General features: G+C 43.7%; 3 protein-coding genes across 5 annotated transcripts; 2 read left to right on the top strand and 1 right to left on the bottom strand.

Moving 5' to 3' along the window:
- The first annotated feature begins 969 nt into the window (after nucleotides 1-969).
- Nucleotides 970-8,283, top strand: LOC121596400 (neither inactivation nor afterpotential protein C). 2 transcript variants are annotated; one of them, XM_041921304.1, is made up of 13 exons: nucleotides 970-1,228; nucleotides 2,225-2,600; nucleotides 2,671-2,974; nucleotides 3,046-3,326; nucleotides 3,393-3,668; nucleotides 3,743-4,131; nucleotides 4,196-4,744; nucleotides 4,814-4,964; nucleotides 5,033-6,041; nucleotides 6,116-6,366; nucleotides 6,719-7,104; nucleotides 7,178-7,553; nucleotides 7,613-8,283. In XM_041921304.1, exons 2-13 carry the CDS (start codon nucleotides 2,307-2,309, stop codon nucleotides 8,090-8,092), a joined length of 4,746 nt encoding a protein of 1,581 aa, XP_041777238.1. In that variant the 5' UTR covers nucleotides 970-1,228; nucleotides 2,225-2,306; the 3' UTR covers nucleotides 8,093-8,283. The 2 variants fall into 2 exon arrangements, with proteins under 2 accessions (XP_041777238.1, XP_041777239.1); XM_041921305.1 differs by lacking the exon at nucleotides 970-1,228 and adding an exon at nucleotides 1,302-2,136.
- LOC121596401 (cardioactive peptide) lies at nucleotides 8,274-10,551 on the bottom strand. Of its 2 annotated transcripts, none has more exons than XM_041921307.1 (3): nucleotides 10,242-10,551; nucleotides 9,186-9,304; nucleotides 8,274-9,111 (listed from the first exon to the last, which is right to left on the bottom strand). In XM_041921307.1, the coding sequence occupies exons 2-3, from the start codon at nucleotides 9,273-9,275 to the stop codon at nucleotides 8,719-8,721; spliced, it is 483 nt and encodes a 160-aa protein (XP_041777241.1). In that variant the 5' UTR covers nucleotides 9,276-9,304; nucleotides 10,242-10,551; the 3' UTR covers nucleotides 8,274-8,718. The 2 variants fall into 2 exon arrangements, with proteins under 2 accessions (XP_041777241.1, XP_041777240.1); XM_041921306.1 differs by having other exon boundaries at nucleotides 10,224-10,547.
- Nucleotides 10,552-15,502: 4,951 nt separating this feature from the next.
- Nucleotides 15,503-17,248, top strand: LOC121596232 (ficolin-2-like). The gene is made up of 4 exons (XM_041920997.1): nucleotides 15,503-15,907; nucleotides 15,965-16,344; nucleotides 16,400-16,632; nucleotides 16,702-17,248. Exons 1-4 carry the CDS (start codon nucleotides 15,777-15,779, stop codon nucleotides 17,092-17,094), a joined length of 1,137 nt encoding a protein of 378 aa, XP_041776931.1. The 5' UTR covers nucleotides 15,503-15,776; the 3' UTR covers nucleotides 17,095-17,248.
- The last annotated feature ends 4,876 nt before the right edge of the window (nucleotides 17,249-22,124 follow it).

Below are 22,124 nucleotides of genomic sequence, written 5' to 3'. Positions count from 1 at the left end.
ATGCGCCTGAGTGGTTTTGCAGCATTTAAGGGCTATTAGGAGGGCGAGTGGTTGTATGTTGTTCTTTCTTTGCTCATCAAAAGTTAACAAAACGCTGATGCGAGATAGCCTCCCAGGAACTATTATGTGGCTCAGTTTAAGCTTAACTATCTTTCTTTGTGATCTGCCCGATTTGAGAATAGTAAAAAAAAGATGATAAAAAATCAGATTATGTAGCTGGACGTTTGAAAAAAAGCTAAAACAACTAACAAGCTTATGTTGGACTTGTTTGTGAAAGCTAGTACCCATTACTTTCTTGCAAATTACATTAAAAGAGATCTGTTTTGTTTATCAATGTAACTGATTCCTGGCACATTATCGTGCATAGAGAGAATTAAATCATATCAATCGCTTTGTTAATTCCATTCCCTCTATTTAGAACCCTCTCCCTATTACTCTGAAATTTGAATCCCTGCAGACCGTATTGGCTTTCACGTGACAGCCCTAAAACGCAACCAAGGTGTTGCATTAGCACAAACTCAGCCCCATATGGTGTCACCCAAAACACCTAGACGCATAGGATCACGCGGAAAACCTCGATGATTTTTGCATTTCAATTAGAGCGCAACACCATACTCAACACCCGTTTGGTTCGAATTCAACTAGTTGCTGCCGCCTTTCTAACGGATGACCGCGAGTGAAAAACGTGCCCACCAACGGTTACAGCAATCGTACAAGCAATCGGTATCGGAACCGTGGCTCAGACGGAAGGAGTTTAGAATTCGGTTGTGTTCCAGCTGGAACTATCATTTACCGTTGGCGTAACCGTGAAACCCAGGACTAGCCTATGTATGGGTGTAACAGGGAGGCGTACAATTGAATTAGTGAAACAGTTGGAGCTCACTTTTGAGGCTTCCCGGGGGACGACGTAACATCCCGGGGATCGCTTTCCCGGTGACCATTGACGGTGGCCAACAGTTAGTAGATGGTTAGAATTCGCGGCAAGCAGTCGAGCTGAGCAGGAGCAACCGCAGGCCACCAGTGTCGTTGTCAAGTTGTCGAGAAGAAGCAAACCTCATTGTTTCGCTGTGTCTCATAATAGCTGCAGAATTGGTTGGAACATTAAAAGCGAAAGTGTTTTTACAATTGGTAGTTTCTAGTGCCAAGTGAGAAAACAAGACGATACTATAAAAGAAACGGGAGTTTGGGGAAGTGTTATCAACGAAGATATTGGTTATTATATTCACTGGTAAACCAATGTTTATTAATTCAATTCTGTTGTATAGTGTATAGTGTATCCTTACTGTTAGTTGAAAAACTTGCCTACATGTGAATAAATGCTCAAAATGTTCAATCATGTTAAGTGAATTAGGCGACTTTACTGGCGCCGGAAGTGTTTCAAGTGCTTGCCTAACAGGATTAGTGCAACAATACGACGTCCCAGTGAAAGCCCACACAGGCTGTGCAAGGTTTCTTGTGTTGGTTTCTAAACTGCTGGTTTACGTAACTGTGGTTTGCCTTCATTCCGCATGCCAGTTGTTTCCGCATTGAAATTTTAACTACATTTCGTACCACCAATTAACCAGTTGCCCGTAGCTCATCCATGGAAGAGTTATAAAAAACGCTTTCTCTTTCTTTATAAAGTTAATTAAAGTGGAATGTGCTCATCTATTCGAGTATTTCTAGTTAATTTAGCACCCCGATGAGCATTCAATTATTTACAACCAGCAGCGAGTAAAATGAGGTTGATTCATTTTTTGCAGCAGTTAGTTTGTTGAAGGATTCTTCAAAGCGCTCCCATTAAGACCTTGACACATTCCTGCGTTAACTATTACGACCTCCATCATCAGTGCGTCGATCGGTTAGCGTCGATCGGAATGTAAAACCACAAACGTAGTGGTACGGCAAATAGTACAGCTCGGCTGGGGAATCAAAGGGGCGTAAGGGGAAAATAACTCACTCAAACCATTGCAAAGGCAATGAAAATGAGTGGAATTCCTGCTCCTCAATCAATCTTGATTGTAGATCTTCGTGGTTTTTGTCACCCAAGTTTTATCGCCGTAGATCGATCGATCGATCAAGATGATCTTCAGCAGAAAAGTAGGAATGTGTTTGTGTGAAGAATGAAAACGATGGGAAATCATGTTTAAGTAAAAAGTAGGCCATGTGTTTTTATAGCATTCTAAGCGCATTGATAGGAGTGATTCAATTGTGACTTAACATCCTTTATTTTTATTTTGAATAGTTCCACAACATCTCATGAACAAATAGATCCAAATAATAGCTAAAACAAAGCTCTACCATCTAAACCTAAACCGACAACGTTCATGGCTAATCTTAAGATCGAAACGCTTCCCGATCCGGGCAACCGGTACAAGCTCGGCGAGCTAATCGGCAGCGGTGTGTGTGCAAAGGTGTACCGGGCTATTGATACGCAGGCCGGCAACAAGAATGTGGCGATAAAGGTGCAAAAGTTTGAAGGTGAAACCAAAACCGCCATCCAGGAGGAGTTTCGCATTTTGCGCGACCACTCCAAGCATGCGAACCTGATCGACTTCTACGGCATCTATCGGAAGAAGTGTCCGGCTGGGGAGTGCGACGAGATTTGGTTCGTGCTGGAGGTGAGTACGATGTGAACGATACATTTAGGTCGTAACATCACACTCATGAGTGAGAAACCCCTCGTTACAGTACTGCGACTACGGTCCGGCAGTGGATGTCGTCCGAAAACTGTTTGTTAACAATCGGCGCGCTAGTGAGCTGCAGCTTGCGTACATTCTGCGTGAAGTCTCGCGAGCGCTGGTGTACCTGCACGAACACCATATCGTTCATCGGGATGTGCGTGGTAGCAACATACTGCTCACGAAGGACGGCGAGGTCAAGCTGTGCGATTATGGACTGGCACGCGATACGAAGTCCACGCTGGGAAAGCGAGGCACCTGCATCGGATCACCCTGCTGGATGGCTCCGGAAGTTGTCACTAGCTCCAAGAGTGGTAAGAATTCGCTAGGATATGACTGTATATAAGATACAAAGCCAATGGAAAGATATCTCCCAACTCCACAGACAAAGATGTCTACGATAATCGGTCGGACGTGTGGGCTTTGGGCATTACGGCGATTGAGCTGGGCGATGGTAAGCCACCGTTCGCGGACATGCACGCCACCCGTGCCATGTTCCAGATCGTGCGCAATCCTCCACCAACGCTTTACCGTCAATCGAACTGGTCGCAGGAGTATAACGATTTCATTGCCGAATGTCTCGAGAAGAATCCGGACCACCGGCCGTTCATTATGGAAGTTATCGAGCATCCTTTTCTGACCCAAGTGCCTGAGAACGACTACCATGTAGGTGTGCTCTACGCGGGGGAACTCTACCCTATTGAATAACGCGCTCAACTATTCTACTTTCAGCTGAGTCAAGAGCTGAAAATGTTGGCCGAATCGGTGCAGAGCACACAGCTACCGAAAAAGGAGGAAGTGGCGGTCGTTCGTGGCTTGCTAAAGTCAGCCGAAGCACGCCCGGAGAAGCTGCACGTCGAAGATCTGGCAGCACTGGAGCAGCTGTCCGAGGAAACGATACTGGAAGAGATCACGCAGCGATATAAAAACGGTAACACATACACGTTCGTCGGCGATGTGTTGATCTCACTGAATCCTAACGAAACTATTCCGGAGTATGTGCGTGGTGTAAGTAAAGGATTAAAAAACGATCAAAAATTCAATGGCATCTTGAATAACATTTCATCTTTTTTCTCACTTAGTTCCATTCCAAGTACATGTTCAAATCTCGCTCGGATAATGCACCACACGTCTTTGCAATCGCGGACAGCGCCTACCAGGACATGCTGCACCACGAGGAACCACAACACATTATACTGGCCGGTGAAAGTTACTCGGGAAAAACGACCAACCTGAAGCTGCTTATGAAACATCTCGGTGTGCTCGGTGAGGGTAATCCCGGTGTGTACGAGCGTATCGTAAACGGATACAAAGCTCTCAGCGCACTTACCAATGCCGGAACACCGTTGAATCCGAACTCCACCCGAAGTATCGTACAGGCGCAGCTTACATTCGGTTCGACTGGTAAACTGTCCGGTGCTATCTTTTGGGTGTATCTGCTGGAAAAGCTTCGCATCTCGTCAACTAACATGTAGGTCATAGTTATAGCAACAATTCAAAAGATCGTATAGTAAATCGTGCATTTCGCATTGCAGGAACCAATCGAATTTCCACATCTTCTACTACTTTTACGACACGATGGATGCCGAGGAACGGTTGCTGGACTTTTCGCTCGAGGGGGGGCGTAACTATCGCTATCTGCGTATATCCGACGGCATGAGCTCGGACAAGCTTAAGTACTGCCGAGATGATATTTCTGGCAATGTGCGGGCCTTCAAAGAGTTTGAGGAGCAACTGTTAGCGCTCGAAATATCGCAGGACATTCTGGAAACCATCTACCGGACGCTGGCCGCAATTCTGCTGCTGGGCGAAGTGCGCTTCAAGGAAACGGACGGCATGACTGAGCTGGAGAGCTTTGAGGTGATCAGCAAGATCGCCACGCTGCTGCAGCTGGACGAGAAAAAGTTCCAGTGGGCTTTGCTGAACTATTGCGTGATAGTGCGCGGATCGGCCGAACGCCGACGTCACACGGCCGATGAGGCGCGCGATGCACGAGATGTTTTGGCGGCGACCATCTACTCCCGGCTGGTCGATTGGATTACGAACACCATCAATCAAAAGCTTGCCTTTGGTAGAGCTATTTAGTGAGTAATTCGATGTTTCGATGTTTGGCAGAGCAAGGAGAGATAGTATTAACCAATTTTTATTTGCAGTGGAGATAAACATTCCGTAACAGTTACGGATCATTTTGGATTTGAGTGCTTCCACCGGAACCACATCGATCAGTTGGTTGTGAATGCGCTCAACGAACAGATGCAGTACTTGTACAACCAGCGCATCTTTGTGTTTGAAATGATCGAAATGGTAATTATAAATAGTGATAGGTACTATGAACATGATCCTAAACGGGTTTGATTTCCTCTCACGCACAGGAAGAGGAACAAGTTCCTGTAACTCCCCTTCACTACTACGACAACAAGCTGGCGGTTGACCACATCCTCACCAAACCGAAGGGAGTGTTTAGCTTCATCGATGACGCTAGCCGAGGACGCCACGGCCAGAATTACATCATCGATTCAATCCACACGAACAAAAGCCCGTTCATCAAGCGTGCCAGCGGGCACGAGTTTACCGTGGCGCACTACACCGGCCGCATTACGTACGATGCGCGCGATATGCCCGACAAGAACCGGGACTTTATTCCACCCGAAATGGTGGAAACGTTACGCGCATCTGGTGAGCCCATCATCAAGATCATGTTTTCCAATCAACTGTCTCGCACCGGCAATCTTACCATGGCGGCCGAGGACGCGCTAGGCTTGCAGGTGGACAAACCGACCAAGAAGAAACGCTGGGGAGCGGCACTGGTCGCGGAGAAAAACAAGGCCAAAAAGATGAATACCCTGTCGAAGGGTATGTACTCGCAGGTGCACAAGATGCGCACGATTGCAGGGGTTTTCCGGGCGACCAGCCTGGAACTGTTCAAAACACTCTCGATCGGCCCGAACAGTGGCGGTACGCACTTTGTTCGCTGCATTCGCTCGGATCTTGAGTACAGACCGAAGGGATTTGCACCGGAAATGGTGCGGCAGCAATTGCGTGCCATGGCCGTACTGGATACGGCCCGGGGTCGGCAGAAGGGCTTCTCCCATCGAATTCCGTTCCAGGAGTTTTTGCGACGGTATCAGTTTCTGGCATTCGATTTCGACGAGAATGTGGAGATGACGCGCGATAATTGTCGGCTGTTGCTGCTGCGCTTGAAGCTCGAGGGTTGGGTGATCGGGAAGACGAAGGTGTTTCTGAAGTACTACAACGTGGAGTATCTGCAGCGGCTGTACGAGACGCAAGTGAAGAAGATTGTTAAAATTCAAGCGATGATGCGTGCCTTCCTGGCGAAGCGTACCGTTGCGACCAAGCTAAAACAGGTCCATCGTGAATCGAGTGAGTTTTGCTAGGAATAAACTCTCTTTGTGGTATTTGTGGAATTTATAATAACATTATTTGTATTGCTTCAGTTCGAAAGCGACAAATGGTCAGTCAGGATAGTCAGGATGAAGCGGCACTTAAAATTCAGTCAGCCTATCGTGGCCATATGGCTCGCAAGAAGTATCGACCGCTGATTAACGACCGCACGGGCAAGCTGGATGCAGAGACGGCCGAGTTTATGAAGCCGTTTGTCTATCGCTGGAGAAAAAAGTCCATGTATCAGGTGCTTCTGCAGTATCGTGCAGCACGATATCAGGATCTGGTGAACCTATCGCAACAGGTTCGTTTACTAATATTTAGTTTTAAACCAAGCTTTATGTTATTCAAATATTATTTATTTTATATAATTTAATTCCCTTTTTTATTTCTAAAAAGAAACACAATGAAGCTTTCTACTATCCTATATTTTATGAAAATCATTTCACGTTTATCACTTATACCCCAAAACCATTCTATTACACTAAATTTTTAATTATTTCTGATCAAAAGCCCGGAACATGGAAAAATAACACAATAAAAAAGACACGCACTGTAAGCGTTACCTGAACCCCTGTGATGCGCATTGCATAGCTTCAGGCGTAACGAATCAAAGTAACGTACTGTAACGCATTACTTCATTTTTTCCTTCGTAGGTTCACATTTACAACCAGCGGCTCGTTGCCGGATTCGCCACCAGCAGCAACTGCATTATGCTGGACAAAATCGATCCGAACCAGCGCAATCCGGCCCTGCTCGGCCCACAGCGCCCAGCTGTATGGAAGTTGCGATTCCGATTCGACGATATTCCCTTCTTCGACACGACGTACATGTGTGATCCGTCGTCCGCCTCCTACGTCTACACCGGCAACGATTCGGACACGGAAGACTGGGACGCCCCGCTGCGGCGCAGGAAAAACCTGTCCTCGGAGATTACCAAATCCGCCCAGAAGGGCTACCGGATGGATGGGCCCGGTGACGTTGGGCAGCATTCACTCGCCAACGAACCGTTCCATCGGGATCCAAGCTTACCGATCAAACGGTACGATGTGTTTGCAATGAGAAGAAGGCTTCGTGTGTGAATAATGTTTATGTTTGTTGTTTTATATTTGCAGCCTTTCACCACACCATGTGGTGGAGCCGTACGCTGTGAACCGTCCCCGGTCACCAATTCAATCGGCCGCTCCAATGTCCTCGGTCTATTCGCCCATCCCGTATGCCCGGCAAAGTGTGGACGACATTCGCAACAAGTTCAGTGCCACCAGCTTCGACGAGACGGGCTCTGTCGGTACAGGCAAGACGGCCATTTACAAAAAACGACAGGCACCACGGGCCCCTATGGCCGAGCCGGAAGTACCGATTGCGGCTGAGTTTCCGCAGAAAGGCGTTAAAAAGCGGCCTGCCCCTCAGCCGCAGGTGCGACCGATCACACCGACCAAAATCAATCCGATCAAGGAAATGGAGCTGATTGGCAAGAAAAACACCGACGAGGTAGGAAGACCGTAAAAGTATGCTTGCTAAAGCACTAACACTGATTAACTTTGTTTTAGAATGACAACTCGGACGATGAGCCCCCGTTCAACTTCCAGGGTATGTTGCGCAAGACAAACTACAACCGTGCCTCGATGAAGCGCAACTCGGAAGGGCTTTCGATGACCACAACAAGCATCGATTACGACGACGCAAACAACAACAACAACAACACCAACGGCAACAGCTACTATCCCACTGCCAATGCGGACGCCAAGCGCAGAGACGCCGCCAATGTGGTGTACCAGAGTAAACCGACCGAACGGCCGAAATCCTGCCAGGGCGCGGAGAATGGCAACCGTAGCAACAGTGCCTCGCCCAACCAGCGGAAGCTTTCCCTCTCGCAGGACACGATTATGATGAACGAGCAGAAGGCGGGACCGTCACGTAGCCGCTCCACCACACCGCAAGACATGAACCAGAACAGCCTGACCGGAGGCTTTATCAGCGAGGAAATAGTACCGGGCATTATCGTGGAAGGATATGTGGAAGAGTTCTAAGTGTTGCTGATTGCTGATTGTTATACTAGTGCACAAGTGCACACCGTTACTCGAAAGTAGGTTAACGTTTGCCTCATTTGTTAGCCAGTTTGTTGGTCCCGCTAAGCTCACACACACACACCTTTTCCCCAATAAAGTCTATCCCCTTGCAAATGCTCGTAACCAAGTGGATCGCATTAGCTTCAGCTTTACTTTCGCGTATTTTATTGCATTGTAGAACTTTAACGTAAAAATTACCTCGCTGAGCTCTCATGGAATGAGGGCACACCGTTTTAGGAGTTTGTTTGTTGCGTTTCCGTCCTTTTGATTCGCTTTCCTTAAGACTAGTAACGATCTACATCATAAGAGAAAAATAGGGTGGTTCCCGTGTCCTTATGGGAGGCCGGGTATTGATTAACCGTGCGCGAGAGCCTGGCATTCTTACACATTAGTAGGAGTAGTAACAGTGTGTTCAACCGTGGAGTCTGTGTATCCGTTTCCCTAGCCACAGTATTGTGTGTAAAACGTGGATCATCCGTGGTGCGCTGGTGCAAATGTGTGTATGTGTGTTAATACACCGAGAAGTTTAGAGTTGTTGGTTGCCTTTTTAGTTAGTTGTTGCACTGAAGGTATCAGCCATGTGCAGTTTACTGCGTGCTGAATGTCAGCGGGAAATCATTGCGCTGGTCCTTCATGCCCGATTTTTGCAGATAAATCTCCCGGTTCGCTTCCTGGATCGCTTCCCACAGCTTTGCCTCGGACATGATCTGTCGGAGCAGATCCTCGACCGCCGGTTCCGTGTTGAGATCGAGCAGGCTGCTTATCGATTCCTCGTTCGGGTCAAAATCACTGCCCATACGGTCCTTCCGCCCTGGGTCCATGGTTTGCAGGTGTCGCTGTAGCATGGCGGCGGCGGCAGCGGCGGCTGCGGCCGTCGGTGGACTCGAGGCAGACGATCGCTTCTTACCACAACCGGTAAAGGCGTTGCAGAACGGTCTCTTCTGTGGTTCCGTGTTGTACTGTTTGTAGGCCCGAGGTTGCTACATGGAAGATTAGAAAGTTTTTCGCATTAAAATCTGTTTTTTTTTTTAATGAAATCATCGTTTGTACTTACTCTATCTACTACACCGCATTCCAGCATCTGAAGTACGCAGAAGAGCGATACAACTGCCAGCAGCAGCTTGGCCGCAGTTCTGTGAGTCATCCTGTGCACTGCTGAAGCCTTTTGAAGATCTGCAATTATACCATTGTCAAGTGTAATCAGTGTCCTTTCAACGATACCATCATCCCCCTTTTAACTTTTCCGAATGCTCCCAGCTTTAATTAATCGAAACTGCCACGATTACGAGCCCCTTAACCTTGACCGAGTGTTGCATGGCTTCCGTACCGAGCCGCTCGACAGATGCACTGTGAGTGGGACGATTTGATAAGACCAACACGTCTTTTAAAGATAAATCCTTTTCCTATTGTGGTGTTACGAAATCCCGAAGCTTCCCCCATACTTCCACATCTACCTTCTACCCTTGTATATGGCTTCAGACGTTTGTCCGAAACCAAGGGAAAGAGGAAAAGGGCATCTGTCTTGGACACGCTCCTGTCTGGGCAGGGGGCAAAACGGGACGCAGCGAAAACTGGAACAAGCCGTTTTCATGCTGCGTTATGGGTAAAGTGCGAAAAACTGTGCACTCACTTCCCGCTGCGCATTTTCAATTGCATTAACGTGTAGGGAAAGCTGTGCCGACTCCTGTCCCGAAGGGTTGCGATTTTTGTGTTAGAGAACACATCGTTACCGGGGTTTTCGGGGGTAATGTTTTCTACATCAATTACAAATCCTGGATGGGTTTTGGGACACAACGAAAAAAAAAAGCTTTTAAAATTGATAAACATAGCCGTTGAAACGTTCTCAGTCTGAAGCAAACGCAGGAGGAAATAAGCGCACGAAAATGCGTTCACAGAATCACATTTCATAGCCACAATTTAATATCCTGTTGCAAGACAATCGCCCCATCCCAGTCCCGACCAGATATTGTCTTAAGCAGACGCGTACTGGGAATGGTTCATTTTGGTTCAGCTTTCAGCTCCCGCTCCCGTTGCAAAACCCCTCCAAAACCATGTGCACCGAAAGCACGTTTTCTTCCATCACTTTACTTACACGGCAAAATTCACTCACGCGCTTAGACTTGCGGTTCCAATTTGTCAGGTTCAGCGAAACGATACAGTACGTTCGACGCACCAGGTACACTGTTCACCTAACGTATGGGTTACCTCGTGCGATCACTAACAAAAAGCACGCCAGCACATGTGAGTTTCCACAGAACGGGTGTGTGTGTGTTTTGTTCCTTTTTTCAAATTCACAATCTCACAGGATCAGTCGAAATCGTTCACTATCTAAAGGGAAATCCTCTTACGGAAACAAGCTAAGCAGCTGCGTGCTTGAGCCGTGCCGGAACTTTGCTGACTGAAAATGCTTGCCGCCGGCCATGTGCTTTTATATAGTTTGCGCGACCGAGTGCGACAACGAGCACGCCCGAAAGGACCGCCCGGAGTGCGCCTTTCTTGTAAATACTCTCCGCTTCGCACAGCATCATCCACTCTCGCCACTTTTCCGACCCGTTTTTCCCCCGTGTGCCGTACTGTATCGTTATATAAATGCACATGATTTTTGCATAAAATGCTCGTTTAGCGGATTCAAGGAGCGGGCGTACCGAGTCGAGAAAGAGGGTTGGCATGTTTCTTTAGGGTTCTGGAAAAAAACGTGCGCCGGTTGGTCTAACGGCTCGTTGGAGTTTTGATACGCGCGTACCAGAACTGACCACTTGCGACGCCTGGCCGACAGCCTTACCGACGTGGTGGGAGGGATTTTATTACAACGATCATTGCTACGATTTTGACGCCCGCAAGGACACCTGTTGACAGGCGATTAATGAACAAACCGCAAGAATCGTTTTTAAAAGTGATGCTTGCTCCGTACCGCGTATCGCCCACGGTACGGTCCCGCCTTCAGTGCGCTGATCAGCTTTCTCCTTCCTCTTGCGGCGGGAAACTGCTCGTGGAAAGTTACACTTAAACTGGCCTCGAAGTGACATTTCTTGTACCAAAACAGCAAGCAGCATAGTAGAGGCAAGAAGAAAAAATTGGAAGGATATAGGAAGGAATCCATCAATACCATTCGCTGAAGTGGTGATCGGGGCCTGTCCGACATGCTTTTGACGCGTGATATTTAGAAAAAAACAACGAAGGAAAGAGGGAAGTGTGGAGAAGCGCCAGTTATGCGGCCACTTGGTAGGTGGCATTCACCTACTGAACTTTTATGCGCCCAACCCGTTCTGCCCTCCCTAATTCCCATTCAAGTAATGGTGCGGATCGCGGTAGGATAAACAATGGCGTTATGCAATTGCATCCACAAATCGTACACACACACACTCGCGCTCGCAGACAGCAATGCAATGCATGCGAGTGCAGTACAAAGGGTGTGTTTAATTATTGGATTGATTTGCCTCTGCGTTGCAATGTGCTATACGCGCAAATAGTTGTGTGCACATGTGACAGGACTCGGGGCTGCGTTTCGGGCTTGTGGTTGGCAATGTGAGCGGCGACATCGATTTGCTCCTGCCGGAGTGATATAATTCTGGATGTGTCTGTTTATGTTGCTTTTTTGCATGAGGCTCATCCGTATGGTTCACCAATCAGGAACACAAATTTCGTTTTTTTTACTGCTTGCTCTCTAATTTTGGTGATGGGAGACACACTGTTTACAAATCGTAAATTTCTCAAACCAAGAACACCTTGTTGTGTAATATTTAGAGATAATATTTAGGTATAGATTTATGATCTATGCTCAAATGTTCGTTAGTTTTATCGTTCGTTCGTTGTGTACCAGGTGCATTACATTTCCTGAAATATTGAAATCTTGTTCATGTTATAATTTGAACGAACTCAAATCATGTTGCTTGGTATGTGTACAGGTCACTTAAAAGCCAATGTTACCACAAATTATAACACTACATATATTAAGCACTTTAATATTCTAATCTGTCATGATCCTGCTCTGATTTGACTTTGATTTGAAAAATGAATTCATAGTAAAAATGTAAAGAATATAAAAATAGGATTTTTTATGTTAGCTAAGCAGTTTGCTTGATTCATTTGTAACGTTTCTAAATTATAATAACATAATCCATATTTTTGAAATATAGGTGCGGGGTTGCATTGTAGATCATAGTGTAGGTTACTTTAAAACATGTTGCATTACACGATGATTGGAGTATGTGTGGAAGATGACGGATTCCTTCTTCACCCAGATGGAGGGTTTGATCGACTCGTGGTCATAGTATAGGTGAAGATGCGAGCCTTAGGGTGCAAAAAAACATGGAAAGATTCAGCCATGGATTGACAACGTTTGGAAATTTAACCATTTCAGCACGATGTGCTAAAACGTGAATGGGTCACGAGAGAAGTACAATTACAAATCACAACTGGAATAAAACTAGTTAAGCAATGGTAAACAAACCAGGACGATTGGTTCTTTGAATAGACGCGATGGATCCTGAATGGTACCATTCTGACCATTCCACTACATCAATAACTGATTACGCTTTTGTTTTGTTACAACGCTACAAGGGAGCCACATGTAATCAGTTGAATTTAGAGTATTAATAACAGATAAAAATTAACAAAAGATAACTGGGGTATAAATAAACTTCATGTTGTACGCAAGGAATTATCTATCAACAGTTACGTACACAATTAAGATTCCTATTCTCTCCTCACTTCCTGACTCATTACTGTTCCTGACTAAAATGGCTCAAAGATCAGCTCTTTCCTAATCTTGGACATTTAGTTTATTCGGCATCAATTGGCTCTAATTTGTTTCGGGATAACTGTTCTCTGGCTACCTCCTATTCTTTATCTTCTGTACATTATAAATAACTAATGGAGCTGAGAAAAAAAGGAAGCTTCTAGTTCAGAACAGTAAAACTACAGAATTCGTGCAAATTTTTAAAAGGAAATCCAAAGAGTAGTGGAGAATATTAAATTCTTTGTAGGCTGCTATTATTTAATTTTTTTTTATTTTATGCTTGAAGGCAACTTATTTGAGTACTTCAATAGTTGTTTATCAAAATAAATCAAACAAAATATAGTTAATTATCATACTGCATTCTTGTGTTTTGCACGCAGGCAATGGTATTTACTCTTAAGGCCTTATTAGACAGAGGAAAATACTGTCATTTCTTGATTGGCATTTATCTGTCAAACTAAGGCTTTGGCAAAAAATTGTCTCTCTTACGTGTAATAAAGTAAGAGCATTGTTCTGTCACCTTTCACATTAATTATTTAATTCATGTGATATTTTGGTTTTATCCGAAAATGATTCTTTCGATTCTTACGTTGTTTCCCTTTTTTTTAATCATCATCATAATGAAACTCATTTCGCTCTGTAGATATTGATAGAAAAAAAAAACAACTCGGGAGCAAATCGGAAATGAGCATGCCGAATTCCGATTTTCCGACTGGCATCTATCTGTCCAACACTGTTTGAAGAATAGATTCCAAAATCGAATGACAGTATTTTCCTCCGTCTAATAAATCCTTTATCCTAATATATGTTCTCAGAGGCGGATTTTCCTAAAAGCGGACTGAGCGGCCGCGGGGGGCCCCGGCCTAAAGGGGGCCCAGAGCTAAACCTCCTCATGTTAGTTCACTTTTATAAGCGATTGATTTTTTATTATTTATGCACAAATGGACGGAAAACTAAATCATTCTCAAAGTAGTACATTCTTACAAGTAAGTGTGTTGATAACGTTTATAGCAATTAAAAGTTGTTACGAACTTTGGAGATAATTTTTGAAGGCCAAAACATATTTTACATACTTTTGCTCTCTTCCATATGAAAAACAATACATCATCTCCTGATCTACTGAAGGACGAAAAGACTAAAAATACGTGCAGGATAATCATTGTCGGACGCTTGGATTTCAGGCACATTTTATTTATCTGTGAAACAGGAAATCACACAAGTTTTGTTTAGTGGCTCATGTACATGAATGAGCAAACAAATGTATTGCAAACTCTGCTCTAAAAATACAAAAGTATAAGAAGTAAAATTCAGATTTTTTGTCAGGTTTTCCAGATATGCCATTATCTAGATATGCCTAGATCTGTACTGAAATTCGGAAATCTGGAGTTTTTATAACTACAGTTTATCATTTCATTGTTCATTGATTCATTCCAATATAAAAGACTCTTAGCTTAGTAAAACAACCTTATGCGTTCTTGTGTTGAAAAACTACTACATATAATGAAATGCTTCTTTACACCAAACACTAGTAACACTAGTATAGCTAGTATGTGAATATAGTTTTTATTTTTGCACTACCGGAAATAACGATGATGCACATCCTAAAAATATGCAAAATATGTTAGCTTGATTACACGAAGGCTATAGATGCTATTTGGGCCGGTCTGGTGGTACAGTCGTCAAATCGTACGACGTAACAACATGCCCGTCATGGGTTAAAGTCCCGAATAGACCATGCCTCCATACGTAGGACTGACTATCCTGCTACGGTAACAAAAAGTCACTGAAAATCGAGCCCACTTCACTAGTGGGTACAGGCAGGCCTTGACCGACAACAGTTGTTATGCCAATAAGGAAAAAGATAGTTGCTATTAAAATAATTAACTAACTACCATAAAAAACGACAGAAGAAAGTTAATCCCTAACGAAATCAGGATGACATGTTTGGTATTCGTAACAAGATATTAAAAAAATGTGATATAATTTTCTGGACTTTTAAGGAAACTAGGGGCCCCAATTCTATCCCCCGCTTAGGGCCCCGAGATGGATAAATCCGCCTCTGTATGTTCTATTCTCAAATGTTCTTACGCTTTGTTCTATATTATGAGTCAATTCAAATAGAGTTATTGGCTACCATAATGTTCGACGATGATCAGAGCATCTGAGTTTGACGAATGCTGATCAATTGGTGCATCAAAGATCTTACACTGATGAGATGCAATTACGAATAATTTAACTATTTCAATTTTCAAGTGTATCCATTTATAAGAGAAAAACACGTGCGATATAAGATAGTATGTCCGATTGATCGATTTCTTCTCAACGCAGAATCTAGAAATACTATATTTAGTATATGTTATCGAACAAGAAACATGTGTTGATAATATCTTTCACTACTTTATATCTCATCTTATATAAACTTTCATTTACACGCTCTTTGTAAACATGTAAAATAGCACTTCTTGGTAAATTGCAATCAAAATTATTGATCCCTGTTTAATCATTAGCGAACTAAAATTTCATAAGTACACATGCATCAAGTAAATACAATTAATGCCAAGTTCGTGGTTGATACGCTGAAACTGATTCATTCTAAGCGTTTACTGATTAGCCTGCAACTCAAGCGCAGCGCTCGCTCGTGCAAACAAAAAAAGAGTTGCAAACCTCTTGATGTGACCAAAATGTTGAGACGGTGCGTGTGACTGACCTAAAGAAGCAAGCATAACCCGTGTTAACCTCCCTGCTCCAAGGTCAACGGAACTGTTTTCTTTCTTATTGCAGATTATTGCCAGTGAGGGAATTCCAATTCTTGTTCACAAATAAAACTGATCTTCAACGTTAGCTGAGCGATCAGTTCATTACCAGTCGTGCAGGGATCCGGTTCTGTTCGTATTATTTAGACCGAACATGGAGCTAAGGGTGGGATTGTGTTTTTTGTGCGTTTTGCTAACTCCGGTGCTTTGTGATGAGAGTTGTTTAAGACGTAGTGAGAGCTTCTTGTCGAAGCTGGATGCTGAGATTGAAAATATGAAGAAAAGGTTAGGGTGAAAATAAAATTGTTTATAAAGGACTGCAAATCACTGTTTTGATTTCAGTATTGGAGAATTTTCTTCCTTCACAAAAGAAGTCATGTGGAATGCAATGCAAATGGAAATGCGGCTTCGTATAATGAAGATGGAAATGGAATCTTTTCGACAGACAGCTGCATCAGGGCTCACAACAGTGAAAGCTACAGAACCTATGACCACCTCCACTGCAGCTTCAGCAGCTTTGGCAGCCTCTGCAGCTGCACAAGCCTCAGCTATTGCTGGCCCGTCTCCGGGGACTTCTTCAAACGCTGTCTCATCGACTAGTTCTTGCAGTTTGCAGCAGCTTCTTCAGGATCAATTTAAAGGGAATGTGTTGATTGAAATTAAAGCAGCACCGCCCGTCACAGAACCGTTACCGCAAACAGCCGAAAAGCTCACCAAAACAGGTACATGTTCTCAACCGTTTAGCTTATGAGTCATTAGCTTTACACCATTTCACAGATCAAATATCTTCATGCTCTGAGGCACCGAAAACGGGAATCTACAGTTTAAAACTGCCGTCTAACGTTTCAACGGATGTATTGTGCGATGCAGAATACGATAAAGGTGGTTGGGTTGTGATTCAGTACCGTTTCAATGGTTCGGAAGATTTCTTCCGCAACTGGACAGACTACGAAAGCGGATTTGGAACACTCGACGGAGAGTTTTGGCTGGGAAATGAAAAAATATATCAGGTACGCTTGAAGGTACTATTCAAATCCTTCGTCATCAATAAACTAATCCTTTTCCATTGTCATTTCTAGCTTACTGCAGAAAAGCCTCGTGAGATAGCCTTTCTGATGGAGGACTTCGAAAACAACAAAGCAGTAGCCCGCTATGCCACGTTTAAGCTAGGCAATAAAGCCGAAATGTATTCCCTGAAAAGTTTAGGGTCATTTAGTGGAACTGCGGGAGATTCGCTGTCGCGTAATGTGGGGTCTAAGTTTACTACGCGCGATATGGATAACGATACATCGGGTAGCAATTGTGCCCTGCTGTACTTTGGAGGTTGGTGGTACGACAACTGTCATCTATCGAACCTGAATGGCAAGTACACGAAAGGTCCAACGACACAATACGCAATATCAATGTGCTGGAACTCGTTCAAAGGGTTCCATTATTCACTCAAATCATCACGCATCATGGTGCGTTTTTAAGAGCATGTATAAAGAAAACGCATTTGCCAGTAGCTATCAATCGACATTTTTATGCAGTGAATTGTTTTAGCCAAACGATCAAGCAGATTCCATAAAAATTGTAACGACCTATACATAATAACGATATGTACATTGATAAAAATGATTTCATATATCAGAGTAATTGTGTTTTTTTTTGTTTCTTCTTTGTCAATGCAGTCAACTCTCTCTTATTTGAAAGCCAAAGGGACTGTCAAACATAATGGGTTCACAAATTAGAAAGGTTGAAAGTTAATGTAAAGTTCATACAGGCTAGAAAGATATAAAACATTTAGTATTCAACCAACGGTAGCTCTAACGGTAGGCGGACTAGGCGGTCGCCTGGAGCCCCGCCGATGTTGAGGCCCCGTAGATCGCTAGTCTGTAGTGTGCCGTGTGTATAATAGTAGACAAAGCACTAGTTACTAGGGCCCAAGAAAGATTGGATATTGGGGCTCCGAGGATGGCGTATTATTTACACCTCCTCCCCTAACCTCCCCCCCCCCTCCCGCACAACAATTTTTTTTTATTCAGAAGTATCGATCCAAAATGGCCGTATTGCTTCACAGCAATTATTTCAATAGGGCCTGATGATCGTTGGGGCCCGTTGGAGTCGTCAATCCATTAGTGCAGAATGTAATATCTGCGATTGTCGCAGAATTCATAATCTGAGAATCAACCGTACCGGAGAACTCGTTCGTCAAAAACCATTCGTCGCTCATGAGTGGACAGGGTTGTACTTAAGTGGCACCAATCCACTAAACGATCACTAAACGGGTTCTAAACGGCACAGCCTAAAGGAATCTAAAAAGTCTTCTTTTAGCAGACAGCAAACGACTCTTGCAGTATTAAAAAAATCAAAAAAATCTACTGACGCCATCTGATGGTAGGATAGCCAGATAGCCATACTGTTGTATGGTTTTGTACTGAAGTTATGCATCGCTAGAACTAGAACAGCGATACGATTGTTTAAATAGTAAACTCCAATGGAAACCACCAGCACTGAAGCAAGTGAGATTTGAGTAATGGTCGTTGGTGTTGATACCCACGTATCTGACCACACGACCATTCATATAGATTTTAACTCAGAAAGTTAGAAGGCTATATAGGTCATGATTAGATGAAACTTGTCGAAACACATTGTAAAAAAAAGGACAGCAATATAATGATGAGTTGCAATACGCCGTCTAGCGTGCCAGTTTAGCGAACAGCTAGAAGCGCCACTAGCAGATAGTGTCATGCTACTGCCACCTAGCATAGAAGAAACACGAAAGGCTATCCGTCGGCTGAAAAATAACAAGGCACCCGGAACCGACGGAATTGCAGCCGTACTGGTCAAGAATGGAGGAGCACGACTAGAAAACGAGATTCATCAAATTGTTACTGAAGTGACCTGGGATAGCGAATCGATGCCTTGTGACTGGAATCTCGGCATCATCTACCCCATATACAAGAAGGGAGATAGGTTGGACTGCAACAACTACAGGGGTATTACGGTGTTGAATACCGCCTATAAAATATTCTCCCTGATCCTCCAGGATCGCCTTGTCCCGCACGTCGAAGAGATAGTCGGAAACTATCAAAGAGGATTCCGAAACGGAAAATCAACCACTGATCAGATCTTCACCATGCGGTAGATCTTGGAGAAGATGGCTGAATACAGAAACGACACATACCATCTCTTCATAGACTTTAAAGCCGCGTATGATAGCATAGCCAGGGTAAAACTGTACGACGCTATGAGCTCATTTGGAATCCCGGCCAAACTGATAAGGCTAGTTAGAATGACTATGACCAACGTCACATGCCAGGTGAGGGTGGATGGAAAACTCTCAGGACCTTTTGCTACCACCAAAGGTCTGCGCCAGGGAGACGGGCTTGCCTATCTCCTATTCAACCTGGCACTAGAGAGGGTCATCCGCGACTGGAGGGTGGAGACTACGGGAACCATCTTCTATAAGTCAACCCAGATCCTGGCATACGCTGATGATATAGACATCATTGGTCTGCGGCTCTCCTATGTAGCAGAAGCCTACCAAGGGATCGAGCAGGCGGCAGAGAACCTCGGATTGCAGATAAACGAGGCAAAGACCAAACTGATGGTGGCAACATCAGCGGGCCCACCAACAAATAATCAGAATCTACGTAGGCGTGACGTGCAGATAGGTGAACGCACTTTTGAAGTCGTCCCACAATTCACCTATCTTGGGTCAAAGGTCAGCAACGACAATAGCATGGAAGCTGAGTTGCGCGCAAGGATGCTGGCTGCCAACCGGTCATTCTACAGCCTGAAAAAGCAGTTCACCTCAAAGAACCTGTCGCGCCGAACGAGCTGGGACTATATAGTACCTATATAGTACCAATACTCACAAACGCCTCTGAGACATGGACACTGTCCAAATCTGACGAAACCCTCTTAGCCGCGTTCGAGAGGAAGATGCTCAGAAGGATACTTGGCCCCGTATGTGTGGAATGACAATAGAGGAGCCGCTATAATGACGAGCTATACGAAATGTACGGCGACCTCACTGTCGTACAGCGTATCAAGCTCGCCAGGCTCCGGTAGGCTGGTTGTACGCATGGAAACGGACGACCCAGCCCGTAAAGTCTTTTTAGGCCGTCCACAAGGACAGAGGAGGCGTGGTAGGCCCAAATTGAGGTGGCAATATGGCGTGGAGGCGTCCGCCATTAAGGCCGGGATAACGGACTGGCAGACGAAGGCGCGAGACCGTGAGCGGTTTCGGACACTCCTGAGGCAGGCCAAGACCGCAAAGCGGTTGTAGCGCCGGATAAGTAAGTAAGTGTAATACGCCGTCTATTGAGCAAACCAATGAAGCTATCCCAAATAGCCAGAATTGCTTAAGCAGCTCATTTTGGCACGCTAAAGATCGCTGCTCTAATTCGCCTTTTGCAGTAGATAAACAGCATCAAAGTTCTATGTGGGTCTTTCAAACAGCGCCTAAGCAGCTTCCTTATGCCACGATGCCAGGGATTATTTTTCTTTGTGTTTTATTTTCAAGCAAGCGTCATCAATGAAATAAACAACAAGATTTGTTTCGTTTAAACACATATGTATATTTTTAAATCCTTTGTATTGATGAATTACACAAAATTTTACACAATTTACTGATAATTCACAATCACTTCACTCAATATTCATTCTCCAATTAACGAATCTAACTTGTGCAGCAGCAATGAGATTATTGCCGGCGTCCGTCTTTGACACTTTGACAAGAGGAACCTTGTACCGATGTCATGCATTAAAAAGCTATAAAGTTCCACCAAGTTCGGTACACACTCTTAATAAGCCTAAAGGTTCTATCATGAACCCTACACATAGTGCTAATCAGCCGCAAAGTTTCAAAGAGTACCATGTGCCTGTTAAAAAGCTCCATAGTTCCGCAAAGTACCGTCTATCTCTTAATCAGCCACAAAGTACGACATCGGACCGATTTTTCGTTAAACAGCCCTAAATCAGCTATAAAGTACGAGCTGGCTATTTGGGATGGAGCTTTCGTTTTTTTTTCTATGGATATTCCATTTTCCAGTCGTTTAAGCTTAATCTGTGGCGGTTGGGAAATGGTGTTTTTTAAAGAAAGAAACTCATAAAGTTGATCTGAACGTGTTTTTGTAAAACAATTTTAAACTATAATTTTAAATAGAAAGATTTATTGTACTTAGAATTCCGTTCCGTAATTCCAAGTGTGTTATTACATTCACGAAGCAGATTTTGCCATCAAAAGTGGTAGGGCATTGATATTTAATTCTGCTATGGGTATAATTTTCAATTGCAAACTGATATAACTTTTTATTGAAAAATGGTAGCTATTTGATTATTTAATGTTTCTTTAGGAAATTCAATTTCTGTAAAGGACACACGATGAACTTTTTTTATCAACATTTCTATTTATTTTTATGAAAATATTTTCTTTTTGTACCTCTTATCTCTACGACCGGCATATCCGAGTATCCCATACATTTTGTAAAGGAAGTTATTCTCTTTTAAACTAAAACTTCAATAACTTTTGTTGTATTGAAAATTAAAATTTCAAATTTGATACACAGATACGGACATTAGTCTTATTTTCTTTAGGGCCCTGTCTATGCTTCGTCGCATACAATTTTATCGCACGTGCTGTCAAACGCTTTTTTTGTTCATATTCCGATTATTTGATGATTTTCATAGTTTAACGATTATAAAAAAATAGTTTGAGGTTCCCAAGCGCCACAGATTAAGCTCAAACGACTGGAAAATCAAATATCTATAGAAAAAAATGAAAACAATGGAGCTTCACTCTTAATTATATTGCTGTCCTTTTCTTGCAATGTGTCTCGACAAGCTTCATCTAATCATGACCTATATAGCCTTTTAACTTTCCGAGCAAAAATCTATATGAATGGTCATATATTTAAACAATCGTATCGCCGTTCTACCATACAGAATAAACTAAATAAACCATACAACAGTACAGATGGAAGGAGAAAGCTCTCAAAGCGAGGAAAGCGCTTCACTGGTTGGATATTCCACAAACAGATGGCGCCATCACCTTTTAACTATTTTTAGATCAGTCGTTTACCGTCTGCTAAACGAAGCCTTTCTATAATCCGTATAGGTAGAGAGCTTGAGTCGTTTAGAACCCGTTTAGTAGTCGTTTAGAGGATTTGTGGCACTTGGGGTTTCAAGGATCGCTATCCTCGTTTGTTACTTATCGCGCTGATGCACGTTTGTTTGCCTGGCACTTGAAAAATGCTACATGCGTTTTAAATTCAAAATCTTATACGTTAAAAATTAATGTTCATTATAGAGTAGAAAATTTCAGTTGTGTGGATTCCGAGAATTGCTCGTTAAAGAAAATCATTTAAATTTGAATTTTGCCGTTGGCCGTTGGTAAATTTGGTAAATTTGGTCATTGAGACGACGGTTAATGTTTTTTTTTGGTTGCCAGTGACAGGGTTAATGGCTTAACTAGATGGTTGGCTAGTTCGTCAATTGGGTTTTATAGCATGTGTAG

The sequence above is a fragment of the Anopheles merus genome, chromosome 3R (genome assembly GCF_017562075.2).
Source record: "Anopheles merus strain MAF chromosome 3R, AmerM5.1, whole genome shotgun sequence".
In the NCBI taxonomy this organism is placed as follows: Eukaryota; Metazoa; Arthropoda; class Insecta; order Diptera; family Culicidae; genus Anopheles; species Anopheles merus.
Note: the sequence above shows the minus strand (reverse complement) of the source record. Positions and strands in the feature narration are given on the sequence as shown.